Source organism: Saccostrea cucullata, unplaced genomic scaffold, assembly GCF_032062105.1.
Source record: "Saccostrea cucullata isolate Sc308-1 unplaced genomic scaffold, CSIRO_AGI_Scuc_v1 ctg602, whole genome shotgun sequence".
Taxonomy (NCBI): Eukaryota; Metazoa; Mollusca; class Bivalvia; order Ostreida; family Ostreidae; genus Saccostrea; species Saccostrea cuccullata.
In genome coordinates this window covers 208,765-225,507 of record NW_026926551.1, presented here as the reverse complement: position 1 = coordinate 225,507, position 16,743 = coordinate 208,765, and the positions used below count along the sequence as shown (strand labels likewise).

At 31.5% G+C, this 16,743-nt stretch overlaps 2 protein-coding genes across 2 annotated transcripts; one reads left to right on the top strand and one right to left on the bottom strand.

Moving 5' to 3' along the window:
- Positions 1-166: 166 nt before the first annotated feature.
- LOC134272017 (prolyl 4-hydroxylase subunit alpha-2-like) lies at positions 167-8,850 on the top strand. The gene is made up of 24 exons (XM_062754253.1): positions 167-277; positions 475-607; positions 895-992; positions 1,131-1,198; positions 1,282-1,390; positions 1,496-1,530; positions 1,842-1,936; positions 2,028-2,135; positions 2,354-2,448; positions 2,607-2,717; positions 2,811-2,925; positions 3,093-3,309; positions 3,841-3,993; positions 4,184-4,344; positions 4,484-4,821; positions 4,954-5,005; positions 5,111-5,265; positions 5,369-5,533; positions 5,806-5,864; positions 6,002-6,092; positions 6,202-6,249; positions 6,356-6,424; positions 8,102-8,198; positions 8,299-8,850. The coding sequence occupies exons 1-24, from the start codon at positions 203-205 to the stop codon at positions 8,361-8,363; spliced, it is 2,712 nt and encodes a 903-aa protein (XP_062610237.1). The 5' UTR covers positions 167-202; the 3' UTR covers positions 8,364-8,850.
- Positions 8,851-9,990: 1,140 nt separating this feature from the next.
- Positions 9,991-16,040, bottom strand: LOC134272015 (uncharacterized). The gene is made up of 7 exons (XM_062754251.1): positions 15,917-16,040; positions 15,353-15,493; positions 13,381-13,524; positions 11,726-11,773; positions 11,368-11,521; positions 10,689-10,814; positions 9,991-10,493 (listed from the first exon to the last, which is right to left on the bottom strand). The coding sequence occupies exons 2-7, from the start codon at positions 15,466-15,468 to the stop codon at positions 10,458-10,460; spliced, it is 624 nt and encodes a 207-aa protein (XP_062610235.1). The 5' UTR covers positions 15,469-15,493; positions 15,917-16,040; the 3' UTR covers positions 9,991-10,457.
- Between the last annotated feature and the right edge of the window lie 703 nt (positions 16,041-16,743).

Sequence of the window (16,743 nt, the reverse complement as noted above, 5' to 3'; positions counted from 1 at the left end):
GTAAGAAATTATACACATATAATTTTTTTTAATGTTAATTCACTATTATGCCCTTTTTGTAAAGCGAGAACAATAGTACTGAAAATATTATCTTACCAAATGTTCTATATAAGGAGATAAGACCTTGGTATCTGATAAAGCCATATATACATGCACTCTTTCTTGGTATATATTAATCCACATATATATAAGTAAATACAAAATGGAGTCTCTTTGGATACTGGCTATTCTCGTTCTGGTTCCTGACGTCACAGAGGCTGCGTTCTGTCACGGATCAGTAAGTTAATGGATTATACCAAAACACTGGAATTAAAATTCTATATACATGTATTAAACAGATATGTCTTAAATATGATTTCACATAAAAATTACATTTCTGGATAGTAAACTTTAGTATTCTTTTTACATTTTTGTCCTTCATTCTTTTTGACTGGTAGAAGAATACGTTGGCCACATTTTTCTCTGTGGTTACAGCCCAGTAAAAACGCTAAACAAAATTTAAACCCAGTTTATACCTTACCTCCAAGACACGTCAAGTCAGTTGTGAATGGCAAGCTCTATACTGTTGGTTCTGGTGAAGACGCCTTTGACATTGTGCATGTCTGGGGTGAGTCCTTCTCATAGTCTCTGAAACACCAAAAGTAATATTTTGAAAAAAAAAAAAAAAAAAAAAACTCAACTGATTTACATTTGTGTTTAAGATGCTCCTCGTGTAGATACTTTTTTTTGTTCCATAGCTCTTACCGTTCTAAAGAGCTAGATATAACAGAGACTTTTACAACTCTTTGGTCATCAATAACAATATTTTGAAGAATTGGAACCTTCACAGTTTTATGTTACATGCAACAGACTAAAGAGATCTGTAACCTGCATTAAGCTTACCTCTATTGTCAGGTAAGCCTTATGACTGGGGTAAGGCCCAGGGACAATTACTTGGTGACAAGGCAGTCAAAATGATGGACGCCGTCTGGGAATATCTAGAGGATCAAGTGGTATACGGCTGATTTATGTTATGGGAACTTAAAAAGATATTGCAATTATACACAAAGTTTCGTAGAATTTTAATATCATTGTATATTTTTACGTTTATATTGTGTTTAGTCATTGAGTATAAAATATCTGTGTTTTAGATAGAGGCAATCAATGGAACTGTCCACATTTTCAAACCATGGTTCTTGAAAGATATTGCAGATTTCGGGTAGGATTGTCTTAACCTGATAAATAATTATTTTTCTCAAATATACGTGTATAATATAATAATCATTAGACAATTTATTACAGCCTGGAAAAAGCACTGGATTTAGAACTAGACATAACGAGAAAATATTCTGGATCTTATTTCTTTGAAGAAGCCCAGGGTATCGCCGATGGATGCGGCATTGAATTACAAGTGAAAGATACTTTTGAATAATAAGTGCATTAACCTAGTGATTTAAAAGGCGAATATCGTGATATTTATGTTGAATAATCTTTTATGTTTTTCTTCCTTTTCCAGAAGCTTCTTCGCATTCATATGATAGGAGAACTAACGTAAGCATGCTTTACAGTAAATTAAAGTGCCACATTGTGAATCGAAAACGGAAGAAAGAGAGTGGGAAAGAAATGTAGAAAAGATTTGGAAAGAAATGTAAAGAAAGCGGAGAAATTAATCATTTATCCACCAAAAAAAATTCTTCAGCTTTATATACATGTATTTGTTCATTTTATCTAAAGCAGCTTTACTTACATGTATCAATTTTTTCCTCAGATAGTTTAGATTTACATGTTATGATTACTAGTATGTTTTCAAAAAATTGTTAGTACAAGAAAAAACTCGAAAAGGATTCTTTCCTTCTGTCCAGAAAAGGAAGCTGTTCAATGTTTGGTGCCTGGGGTAATGCTGTGCCAGTAAAAGATTCTCTCCTACAACTCAGGGCCCTAGACTGGAGTGTTGATGGTAAACATCATATTGTGAAATGCTTACGAAATTCTCAGTTTTCCTATTATTAGCCATTTATGCATGAATTGACCAACCGTTTCACTTGAAGGTCCCTTTAAGGACTATCCCCAGGTGACTGTCTACCATCCTGCCTACCCAAAGGACGGACATGCTTTTGCTAATTTTGGGTGGACCGGCTGGTTTGGATCAATTACAGGTTATTCATTTTTTAAATATATATGACGACTAACTGATGATTTATATAGAGCAAAAATTTTACGAAATCATGAAGTGTTAGTTTACTTTATATAATTTTTTTTAAAAGAGCAATTAAATTACACTTTTTACAAAATTTCATTTCAGTAAAAAAAAAAGAAAATGATAATAAAATCCTTATAATGAATTATTTAATATATTGAATGTCTTATACATTAGGAATGAGTTCACAGAAGATGGCAATATCAGAGATTGGTGTATCTTTTCCGGACTCGACCTTTGGTTCTGAATCAAGATTTGGAACTCCATTTACAGTTAGTTTTAAAGACATTTGTTGTCATTTAGATTTTAAGTACAACTGGAAAATGAATAATTCACAAGTAAAGCGTTGAACTGACTGTAAAATCCTAATGCTATATGCAAATACTTGTTCAGCTTCTCTAACGATAAATTATTTTAAACGTATTTTCAGTTCCTTCTTCGAGATATTCTTCAATTTGATAAGACACTAGACGACTCAATTAACCGCATAGCAAACTCCCCGAGAACTTGTAATCTAATTCTTGGAGTGGGAGACGCGAAGGTATGTCAACAAACTACAACTGATGTTTTTCTAGCTTCTCTTGAATTGCAATTTACACTATTCCATACATGTTTTATCTGATGTTCGTGGCAGATCGGACAATTTCGGGGTATTGAGTATTCTGCCTCTGTAGCAGACTTCTTTGATGACCTTAACATGAGACCAGCAGAAAAATGGCATCCTAAAATAGAAAACGTCGTCTACTGGGGTATGTGAAAAATTTTCGTATAGGCCTATCTTAGAAAATAAAAGCAGTTGCTTAATTTGAAGATAAGAAATTGTTTTTAAGATTGTAATCCATTATCATCATAACCCTAGTTTGACAAGGCTAATTTTGAATTTTTGTATACATGATACAAATATAACGGATTGTAGGAATGGACTGGGATTGCCCTGCATTTAATGAAGTTCTTGGAAATCAACTTCAAAAGTACCACGGCAACATCACTGTTGAGAATACTATCAGGGATGTGGTCTCCATTGTCCAATCCGGGGATCTGCAGGTCGCCATTTATGACCTGACCAAAAATTTGGCTTATTTATCGAATGCCAAAGCATCTTATGAAAGTGGTCCAGCGTTTGCCTATGAAAGGTAGAATGAAAATAGTCTTGCCCGTCAGTAAGATTTTTCATATGAATTTTCCTTTTTCCTATTCAGACTTTGTATTTTATTTAAATATTTCCTTTGTAGGCAATTTGTCCGACTAAATATGACAGAACTTTTTACTGAAATTCCTCCCGAACTTCATTAAGAGCTGTAAACTGCATGTATTGCATGACTTTAAAACTTTTTTCCGTATTTAAACTGTCATTGTTCAATCCATGTAATTTTGCATAGTTGTCAAGTTCATTGAAAAATAAACAATTTAACACTGACGAATAAACTTATAAAGAAAAGATGTGCGATTTGTGTAACAGCTGATGAGAACGACCTCGCATCTCCAACGTGTTGCTTGCTGTTTTTAGGGAATTGATTTGTCCAATGTGGCATCGTACTCCACACGTGTACCAAATCGATTTAGCAATGATTTTTCTTACTCTGTATAGTATGTTGTGGACTGGTAAAAAGACAAGTAAAAATGGGATTTATTTTACTATGGTTTTGCGTCTTATCATTATTCATTTGTACATTAATTTCTTCCAATTCTGGATTATTTACTTCCGTATGTCAAATAAACGTGCTTAGAGAAGAAGAACAAAGGTTAATAAAAGGACTTGAAAGATATATAGATGCCACAGAGACAACCGCTGATTTTGTACCTGAAGATATTAAAAGGTAAAATCATTTTAACATTTTGAACAAAACAATTTACAAAAGTATATCAAGGTGAAAACGCTTTTGAAATATTTTTATGGACCTAATCCTATGGATCTATCGAGTTTAAAAAAGGTTTGTTTTCTCTCCGAATGTTGACATTATGTATGAAGACTTCCCTACTTGTAGTTATATATGGTATATTTTACAGTCTTCTTACAAAAGCAAAGAATGAACAGCAGTTACTAGAGGATAAATTCTCGGAGAACCCTTTGGATACTTTCCACATTTTGTACAGAATTTACCATGACTGGAATAAGATATTTCGTCTCATTTGGTGTGACGATTGTGAAGCAACGCCTGCATCTCAAGGTGAGTGAAGAAAAAGAAAATGATAGGAAAAGATGACTGAAGTAACATTTCATGTCTTTCAAAAAACAACTTACGTTCTTCAATTTCTTAGAATCATAATACAATAGATAAATATCTATTCAACTAAATTTATTTCTAGATTTTAACATTACACTCGGAATCGTGGAAAGGAAGGTGGGTGGGTGGATCACTGAAAAGGATCTGCAGAGCTCAGCTATTAATATTCTTAAACTTTACGACATGTTCGACCTGGACATTCAAGACTTGTTTGATGGGAAAATAAAAGGCTACACGACAAATCCTCTTTCTGTGGAAGAACTTTATTTCATTGCTTCAATGGCGGACAAGGAAGACATGATGCGTATAGCTGTAGCATGGTTTGAGGAACTTCACCGCAGGTTTTCAGAAAATGAAGATATGGATTCTACCATCATTGAGTTAACAGTAGGCAGAGTACTGGCGGGTGTATACAACAAGGTATACTTGAACTATATAAACAGGAATCATGTTTCTCTGCTTTGGTTTTGCATATACAGTTTATGAAAATTTTGTAGCCTCCAAAGGATTTACAAACTCTTATTACAACTGCATCTGCTTTTATTTTGCCAGATTGGAATGCCTCAAAAAGCAATTGAAATTTTAAAACAGTTAATGATTAAAGGTAATTATCTTTTTTTCATATCTAGATGAGTTGAAAATGAAAAGCTCAAAAGTATAATTAACACTTTAGTGATGTTCTTATTATTATTATTTTTGTGTGTTTCAGAAGAAAATAATCGACTTTTAAAAAGAGATTTGGAATTTTACACAATGCGTCTGAATGGGATGCCATTGGATGATAAAAATAAACCTATGGGTTTTACACTTGACACCAAGGGTAAAAAGTCGAAATTTGTACAGCTATGTCGAAATCCCCTGAAGGTGAGAAACACGTGTTCGAAGTGAAGACTTCTTTAGGATATTTTTTGTGTTTAAATGTAGTATATAAATCATTGTAATTTGTAGATCATGTTTACATTTGTAGACACCTAAAGAAGAAGCAAAGTTAAGATGTATCTTGAAAGCATCGGATATTTCGTATTTATTTTCAAAGGAGGAAATCTTTCATCTTAGACCTAGGATTTCAGTATTATACGACGTTCTGACAGAAAATGAAATAAGAATGATTAGGAATAGCACAACCGTAACGGTAAATATTGCTGAATTTATTTATTATTTATTTATTATTCTTCAGGTAGTCTATACATGCTATCTATTATGACTCTTTTGTCCAATATTTAGATCAGTTTCATGTTGTTAATTTTGAATTTACTAGTAAGAGTTAAACGCAAAATTTAATAGTATACATGATATCAGAATAATCTGGGGATAAATGGAGTATGTTCTAATATTGAGAAGATATCTCTTTGTTGTTGTTATTTTCTAAATTTGATTAAATAAAGTAATTTTATTTCCTTTTAGCAGGCAACAATTAAGTATAAACAACATTCCAACATACCAACAGCAATAAACAGCCATAAGTAAGTATGATTTTTCGGTTTTTTAAATTAATATATTACATAATTCAGCAAGGTTACATATGTTAAATTACTAAATTTTCGTTCACTCATCTGATAAACACATAGATTGATAGTATATTTGTGCTTATTCATTTCAGATATACCACAAACGACATTGATCAATTCTTGAGAAAAACGCTGAGGAACAGAATGCGTTTGATTACTCGGCTACCCATACAACCAGAAGAGGTTTGTTTCACTGAAATATAAAATTAGAATTACTCCTCTTTATACCTTACTAGTATAATAGCAGTATATATTTGAAACAAAATAGGATTTATTTACTTTATCCTTTTAGACATTCTTTTACGTCGATAGAAGAAGAATTGCAACATGGAACTTTGTCGTACGTATATTTCTAACCAAAATAAAACAAACTATATTTTTAAACTGCACATAAAACTTTAACTATTTTGATGTCATGATGAGTATTTTGTATTTCTTTTTCTTAGATAAATGAACCCAAATACGGTGGGTCTATGGTTTTTACTCCAAAGAAGACGAGAATCCCCTTTATCAAGGTAATTAGCAATACATGTATGGGGATTTTTTTCATAGTTTACTCATAAAAAAAAACTGTTTCGTGTATTTTGAAAATAGCTGCACGCAGATTTAAAAGAAAGGAGAAATAAAAATGAGAAATCTTGTAATTGAACTTAGGAAGTTTCCATGTTTCAACTTTTATAGATTTGTATTGTGGTCAGATAAATAGAGGATATCTATATTGTGTGATTTGATATTGGCTTTATCCAACGAGTTGAAATGGTGTATATATTCGCGAGGCTTGCCGCGCGAATATACACCATTTAAAAGAGTTGGATAAAGCCAATATCAAATCACACAATTATAGATGTTCCACTTTCGCTTAAACAAAACTAAAACAAACTTTTTTTTTAAACTGCACATAAAAACGGACTACTAACTATTTTGTGAAAATCAACTCTTTTTACGATGGCAGTACAAAACGTGCTAGGCAAGGCTAGGGGCCTAACGTTAGTTGTCTAGATTCATTGCTAATCCATGGTAAGTTACACCTACATTACTAGGTAGGCATACGTAGTATAATATAAGAAAGCATTGTTGAATATGTAAAAGGAGTTGGTAGGCCTTTATTTTCTCCAAAACGATTTAAGGGGGGGGGGGGGTAAGTAGCGAATACGGGTTCCGTGATAAAATAAGACACTTCTTTGACATAAACCAGTCTATTTCTTGCGTTTAACGATATTAATGCACTTATATCATTCAATTTATAAGGGCAACAATTTTCACAAATAAAAGTTTCAATAGAATAAAATCTTTTTCCTGTCAAAACCGGAAGTGCTATTGATAAAGCTTACAAAAGTTTATCCATCACCCACACGTATGAGATAAACGTTATTATCTGTTGGTGATACAGGCCGTTGGATAAACTTATACTTTATCAACGGGTACATGCTTTATCAATAGCACTTCCGGTTTTGACACGAACCCTCGCTTCAAGATTTTATTTTATTGAAACTTTTATTTGTGAAAATTGTTGCCCTTATAAAATGAATGATAAAAATGTTAGAAATCTTGTAATTGAACTTTACCCCCCCCCCCCCCCTCTTAGATCGTTTTCGGAGAAAGTAAAGCCTGATGTACCAGTTAAGTTGTTGTTATAAGACTCCTTTGACATCTTTTGCTTTCTTATATTATACTACGTATGCCTACCTAGTAATGTAGGTGTAACTTACCATGGATCAGCAAACAATCTAGACAAAGTCAGGCCCCTTTGCCTAGCACGATTTGTACTGCCATCGTAAAAAGAGTTGATTTTCACGATCCCCATAGTCCTAACAACTTTCAGTCAGAAGTTCGTTTGATGTAAAGCTCCAGCAATTTTCACATGATGTTTTCAAAGACACAGATAGCAAATATTCTAAATTTTGAACTCGATCTACTTTCTCTCGACGCATGTAAACATCAACGGTGCTACGTCATCAAGTTATACGTCATCAATTTGATTTTGGCAGTCATTCATGTGGCAGTTTCGCAGGGGAAGTCTCGAAGTTTTGTTAAAACGAAAGTCGTATATATCCACCTTTGGTGTAAATATACACCATTTCAACTCGTGTAAAGCCAATATCAAATCACACAATATAGATATCCTCTATTAATTATGAATGTATATAACCTTTAAAATCTGTGTTAGATAATTTGAAGAAACTACTTTTAAGGGAAGCGTCATACTTTGGTATAATCAAAAATATGATGGAAGACTGGATGAAAATATGACACCAACAGACTGTCATGTGCTCCTGGGATCTCAGACAGGTATTTTGTATTCCTTTATCAGTTTTAATAATTATATTATTAAAAATTCTAAATTATTCTGAGCCAGCTACATGTTTTCTTTTAAATTTTCGTTTACCAGTATTAGAAGACCACTTGGATGAAGATGGAACTATTTCAACAATGAAATGTTTTAATAAGAAATGATGTTTTCTTTAAATACAATATATAAATCAGCGAGCAACAGCTCACGGCAAGATAATTTTGAAAAATAAAGAAGATGGGTGAACTTAGCATGCAGAAAGCCCAATAGCTTCAGATATATAAAAATCATATTCAAAATGTGAATTTAGTATTTAGAGTAAAGTTCTCGTCATTGATTTTTATAAAATCATGAGAAACAAAAAGTTTTGAGGAAAATTTTTTGTTAACATTTATTCTTTTATATAAAAAAAAAATAATGTGGTATCCATTGGGTTCGAACCCTGGCAATAAAAATCCTGAGTTGCATTCTCTATTGAGACTAGCACGCTAACCACTTCGCTACACAAGTCCTGATCAAGTGTGGCATTTAATCATGTTTGTGATATAATCATTGACTTAAGGGACTTCAAGTATTTCTCGGAAAGATACGAAAGTTATGACATAAACTTATATTTTTAAGGTATAGTGGGTCATTGCTCCATAATTTTGGAAACCAAAATATGTATGTTTTTATGCAAACTTTGGTACAAATATTTTAACAACAGAGGAAAAAAATTAAATCTTTCAAAAAAATTACCAAGGAGAGAAAAATGACCCAAAATTGAGTAATTTTCTAATTTTCACTTTATACAGAAAAATAGTGTTATAGTGTGAAAAAATGAAATCTCATTTTGTCCTCTTACATATGGACTTGATTAAAAAAGGCGTGTGTGTAAAATAATATTTCATAGGCAAATAACTTTATTTTATTTTTTATGAGATTTTTATGAGATTTGTGCAAGTTGTAGAGATTTTACATAAAGTATACTTTAATGTGAGATGAAATATTAAGGAAAATTTTGATAAAATTGAGATTTAATTTTTCACCTTCATGTTTGTCGCGCTATGGGCTTATCTAAAGTATACTTTAATGTGAGATGAAATATTAAGGAAAATTTTGATAAAATTGAGATTTAATTTTTCACCTTCATGTTTGTCGCGCTATGGGCTTATCTCTCGTCATGTTCACCCATCTCCTTGCATAAAAGTTATCTATGTAAGGTTATAAACCATAGTAAGAGGTTGAACTGATGTGTAATAATGAAGAGGTATGCTCTTCAAGACAATTAAATTGTTACCTTTTCTATGTACATGTAATATACATTGCACCAGTGTACTTTCGCTTCATGAAGTTAGTTTCTGTGTTTCCAAAGGCATTATATAATGAACATAATTTTTTTTAAAAAATAAATTCAATATAACTGCAAACAATGGCAATCGTGGTGAAGGTTTTTGTCCTAAAAATAAGCCTCGTTTATAAAATGCCATCACATTTGACCTCTAATGCCGAAGATTTTCTTTACAACTTCTGTGAAACACATTAAAACATTAGAAAAATCACGTATATGTAAACTATAGTAAATTAAATGGTAAATTTTAAATAAGGCAGGAAATTAATGCAATTTTAAGACCTTACGATGTTTCCATGGTTTTTGGCTTAAGAGGGTAAATGGATTTTCTATTAGACTCTTGGTTTACCAACAGCTTGATACATGTTACCATTCTTATTCTTGTAGAATTGTTGACCATTGTAAAACAAATATTTTTTAAATACGCTCATTGTCATTCAAATCAATAAAATCAAGACTCATTAAAAACCTTTCTTTTTATTTCAAACATTTGATTTTTTTCGTTGAAATATTCCAGTATATGGTAGCTTCAGGAACATTTATTAGTTTCTTTACGATGTTAATAGAAATCTAAAACATTATGACTGTATGTACGTGTGCATCTTTATTTCATATTATACACTTTGTTTCAATGTTGAGCAATTTCTGGCTAATATTTCCCTTAAATATTATTCAAAAATTTAAATTCATTGATGTAAATATTTACATCTTAAATATTTACCATATTAATATAATGATTATGTAATATATTATACATATTAAATAATATATAATGTATTATAAATATACATAAATATATAATTGTCAAGTAAAATGATTCTATCTAGCGTACACAGTACAATTTTGTTGATATGAATTAAGATGTCGAGAAAACAAAGATATATATTTAAGCCTCTGATATCATGTACATGTAGTTAATATGTATTCACTACAATGACAACTGCTTTTCGTATCGAATGATACCCTGAAAAAAAAATACAGCAATCGTCATGTTAATAAGATAAGACGAACGTCTTCTACACCCCCCCCACCCCATTTATAATCCAATCAATGAATATTCCACTATTTATGATCCCTTGTAAATAACATCATATAACGATTTGCTTGAAATTGCATTTGCTGTTTTGGAGATGAGGTAGACAATAAGATTTATACTGACCGGTTTATTGACAAGGATAGGGAACAATCCGTATCCAGTACGGGGTTTTCCAGCAGCCCTGTATCCGTGTCGCTCATAAAATTTTATCGCTCGTGTATTTGATGAAAATGTCAGTAAAAATATTTTCTACATACAAAAAAAAAAAGGAGATAAAAAAGAAACTTTTTTCAATACGATTATCATAACCATGACTTTATGGCAATATTTTTGCATTTATTATTTACGTATACTTCATTAAGACAGCAGAGACAAGCATTTATACCGTTAAATAAAGCTTTTATTTATTGCTGTATTGTGTATGTATATATGTATGTGTGTACGTTAATTTTTCACTCATACACAGAAGTCACTATATTCTGATGAAGGGATTCAAATTTTTAGACTTTTATTCGGTACTCAACGCCTTTGAGCGGTGAGATCTTTATTGTGTCAACGTCTGTCGTGACACGTATCCAATCGATACGCAACTATCAATGCAACGTGCCAAGCGCTTGGCGAAGGAACAGTTGCTACCTATTTTTCATCGACCTATGTCAGTCGCAGTCGGGGTTCGAACCCACCTACTTCTAATCATAAAATATTTAATTAACTTGTGGATGTTAACTTCAGGATCATATCCACATACAACCTTGTTAACCATAAGCCTTATGCATAATACCATCTACTTTTATCTACTTACATTACATTGTCTAGACACAGCTTCTTTCTCGACCTTCTTGAGCAAAGCTGTGCCATAACCTTGACCTTTGAACTTTTCTTCTACGGCTAAGAAATGTAGATACGCTTCGGAACGAGGTATTGGAAAGACAAATACTCTTTTAAACAGCAAAAGCCTTACAAAATAATAAAAGACATATTAATTATAAAATAATACGCTATAACATAATTGTATATAATAATGCAATGTTACTTAGATGGCATTCATTTGAATATCACTTGATGGTGTTTCAAATTATCATATATCTTGTTTTATCACCTTTTTGAAAAAATGTTTTCCATAACTGATTATAATAAGAGATTTAAATAATTTTCATTACTTGCACACATCTTTTATTCCAAATGTCTTTATAAAATCTTTCAAATCTCTAAAATTAAAAATATATATAATATAATAATTAAATATATCATTCATGATTCATCTATGATAAATTAATAATAAAATTATAATAATACAAAAGAATGTTACAAAACTTACATCTTTTCTTTGTATATGTAATTTTATTTTTAAAGTATATACTATTTGTATGAAATACCAAAAAATATTATGTTTATATGAACCTTTACTCATATTAAATGTTCCTTTATTATACATGTACATAAGCTACGTGTAACATGACTGATGTTTGCAGTATTGTCTTTTTTGTCCAATAAAGATTTCACATTATTGTAACGTGGCTCCCCTAATTTATGGATTCCCCAGTTACTAAACTGAGACCGAGACTCAAAATAATATAAAAATAAAGACACTATATGTCTACTGAGGACTTGTCCAACTGTCCACGCGAGAGTAAGGATACTTGATTCACGTTTTCTCTGTAGCACAACCTTCCACTTCTTAAGCCAATCTAATACTGAATGTGCTAACCCTAGTGGCATGACGGTTACACGTATATACCCTTAGTGCTAAATGGCCCTAATCACCATTTACATTACTTACGCTCTTTAGCGCTGTACACAATAAATCCATTTTCTTTTCCCACATTAAAGTTTTGTCACATCTATATACGAAAAAGTCAAGGATGGTCTTTAAACTGTGATTTAAAAAGGGTTTTTTTTTATTTGCAGTAGCTTATTTTGCTTATTTCTCAAAAGATTAGTTCAAATCTTGTCCAATTGCATTAAAGGGACATAGACACAGTTTCATCTTAATTTTTTTAAAAACCAATATTAATTTTGCAATTTATTAAGTGAAAAAATCTCATTTGTTGATTAACAAACGAAATAAGAACTTAAAGTTTTTCATTATGTACAAGGCTGTTTAAATCTTAATTTATAACAATCAAATCACTGAAACTGTTCTCTTTTTTGTTTAGATTGTTATTTAAATAAAAACATGACTTGTTTCAAACAAAGGTGCCTTGTAGTATTTTTAATTTTAGTCAATTTGAATAAAGTTTGAAAATTTTTAGGTGAAATTGTGTCCATGCCCCTTTAAGGCCGTTTTTCAAACCAAAAAGAACTCTCTAATGGCGGGAATGTAGGAGTTTTAATCAATTTTATAGAAAAATGAAAGTGAAAAGTTCTGTAATGCTGAAGAACGAGAAAATTAGGAAATATTTCTGTTATGTTTGGTTTTTATTTGGATCAATTACATAAGTAAGATGTAGATTAGGTAAGCGTTAGTTTCGTTCCTTTGGCTGATTTATTTTTGCATTACTTTTAGAATATTTGCAATGTTTAGGAATTGTAGAGTTCCGGAGTGGTGACTATGATATTTATCTGTATAATGTTAAATTGATTTCTTATTGATTTTGTTTACACTTTCTGTCCTGCTTTCTACGAATAAACATCATCTTTTAATTTTAATTACGTTCCAATCAGATCCCCTGTGAAAGCGAGTAGCTCAGTAGCCACAGAGCTGATCCCCGAAGTTTCACCAAAGGTGTAAAATCCAGTGTGAAATATACCCTTAGAGCGGAAGTGACGTTTCTTGCCAACTAATGGCCCCAGTATCACCATTTACATTACTTACGGTATCTCTTTAGCGCTGTCCTCAAAATGAACTTCAGCAAATCCAACGTTTTCCTTTCCCGCATTTAGTACAAACACGTTCTTCCGAAAGACATTTGTCTGACATCTATATACGGCAGCGTAAAAGTCAAGGATGGTCTTTAAACTATGATTACAAAGGTTTTTTTTATTTGCAGTAGCTTATTTTGCTTATTTCTCAAAAGATTTGTTAGTTCAAATCTTTCCAATTGCATTAAAGGGACATGGACACAGTTTCAACTTAATTTTTTTAAACCAATATTAATGTTTACAATTCCTAACTAAGGCATCATTTAATGATCAGCAAAAATTTGAACATCATTTGTTGATTAACAAACGAAATACAGAACTTTTTCATAATGTAAACAAGGATCTTGCCTTCTTTTTGTTTACATATAGTAAATATCACATTTATAACAACATGAAATTCAGCAAATCACTAGAAACTGTCAAATCGAATTAAGAATAAACTCATTTATTGAAATGTTTTTGAACTGACATATATTAGATAGGTTAACATATCTAAATAAAAACATGACACTAGCCTTGTTTACATAACAAAGGTTTGGAGCTCTAAATCTGTCTTGTATCTCGACAAATGAAGTTTGAAAATTTTTAGGTGAAACTGTGTCCATGCCCCTTTAAGGCCGTTTTTCAAACCAAAAAGAGGGCAACTTACCACTACAAAAAGAAGATATGTACGAGGGTCATTCAAAAAGTTCAAAAAGTTCGTAGACTTTTGTCCAAACTATTTTATTTAACGTCATATTAAATCCAAATTTGGTACACATATTTTAACGACAAATTCAAATAATCTAAGTTAAAAAATTGGAATATATTTTCATATTTATAAAAATTATCGAAGATTAAGAACAGCAAAACTGGGGTCACAGAGCAACGTCAAAACTGAGTAATTTACTAATTTTCACATTATAGTATCTACTATAACCACACCTCTAATAAATGGAGCTGAAACGAAATAAAATTTACATGTTTGAATTACATGTAAGTCTTGTTGTATTACTTAAGATGCTATCACGTAATGTAATACATCGCTCCATTTAAAAGATATCCGTTTCTAAATACATGTGGACTTGATTAAAAGTGGCAAAAAACCATGACGTTGGAGGACGTCACGGAGCAGCAAGTAGCAATAAAATTTTGCTTTGCATTCGGGAAACTTCTGTAACAAACTTTAAAAAATCTGTATAAACCAGGAAATGTATGAAAAATAAGCCATGCATTTGTGTCATATGGAAAATACAATTTTTGAGTGGTATCGAGATTGATCGGACGATGGATTGTCTGCAAAGAAACAGGTTATAGTTTAAAATCTTTTCAAAAGAGTGGGGAACGTCATTGAACGTGATGTGCTTTTCACTGTTGCAGAACTAACAGAGTTACATGAACGCGGTAAAGAATTTGAAAATACTGACAACCTGGTTCAAGCTATATATTTACACAACTGTTACAAAACTAGGCGATTAGTGTTATGGATACGTTTTTATGAATGGAGAAGACGCTACAAACCGTGTATGAAATTCAAATGCACCTAGTAATTTTGAGAAACTCTCTCCACGTCATTTTTAACGTTACAATGTTGGTTAACCGTGCTCCATGGTAACAAAACATGCTGCTTTAAACATTAACTAACTTAAGTTCTATTTAATCAAATGAAATGAAGTTTCACACTTCGACAAAATTAATGTTTTTATTTAAGAACATGTGTTCATCTAGTATTAATAATATGACGATTAGGAACATTGCCTCCGTATTTTTTGAATGACCCTCGTATATATATTTATATATTTATAAGTTTTTTTTATATGTGCGTATAAATTTATTTCCAAATTGTACATTTACAATACATGTATTAAAAACGCATGTTAGGGTAATTGTTTTGAGCTATACATTACCTTTCTAAATGACTTCGAAATGAAATGATAGAAATGTACCTGCTACTGGAATATAACGCTTCAAAAGATCCACAGGCAGCTCTTATCATCATTCTACTGGCAAATTCGGAATCCCTCTCATCCTTAGACAAATTTCTTATTGAGTAATCCATCATTACAACATAGTGACACGAGAAATCGCTATATATAACAACAAAATATATAGTTTTTCAAATTAGGCTCTTTTAAAAACATAATTTATCTAAAGGGGCGACCAGAAACCCCTTGTCAATCAAGCAACAACAAAAAAAAAATACAATTATTATCAATCATACAAAAATATGTCATCAGTCATACATATTTTTCTTAGGATCAACATCCGCGTATCCTGCGGACCTTGACTGTCAATCCTGATTTAATTTTTAAAAAAATGCTTTCATTCAAGGTGTTGATAATTTGAGGTGAATATTATTTATTTACTATCAAAACGGTTTCTCATAAGGTTAATGCCCTGTACATCAGGTTTTACATGTAATTAGTAGTTTTGTCTTTTAGTAAAAGACACACACAATAACGATATAGACAGCAATACTTGTTCCTTTTTTCATATATTTGTATACTTACATCACTTGTCCTTCAAAATCCAGCAAATGCTCGCTTGTAGATTATGCCATGTTACCTACTCGAGATCTATAAAGTTGACCTTGTATGGTACGCAGTTTGTGTCAAAACACTGCACAATTTTCAAACAAGACTTCAAAAAGATCAGACATCTATTTCATCAGCCATTTATTTGGTTCACAATAGAATACACCATGCTAAGAGTGCGGGCGTGTTATAATCATGAATATATACATAAGTTGGTTTCGCTGGATTACATATACCGGTAACATTATATGTCTACGCATTTATTCTGATACTTTAAGAATAGGCCTTTGTATAATTTATTCGTGTTTAGAACGAAGTTGTAATGTCCGCCACCCTTTGCCATTAAGTATTCAAATTCCAAATCAAAATGTTGCAATGTAAATAACTGTAGCACAATTTTGAAATATTTTCATTTAAATTGCTTGTCACATCAAGCTCTACTCATTACTCGAAAAAAATCCCGTTTAATTAAAAAAGAAGTTAATAAATAGAAGATTTTGAAGGAAAATAAGGTTGTTTTTTTTTTGTATTTTTTTTCTGTTTGTCAGTAGATTTCGTTTGTAAGGGAAAGATATGCTATAGATAGATTGTGGAGTAGGATTCGCAAAGACTATAGGCTAATACTAGTATTATTTTTTGATACTGGTATATTATCATGTTTTTAATTCTGAAAACTAATACTGTTGAGAGATTTTGGATTTACATCCCACTAATAAATTAAAAATTTACAACATAGGCTATCTTTAAAAAAAAATGTTTGGTTGTCCTCTCCCGACCGACTGACTAAAAATGGCCCGACTCAA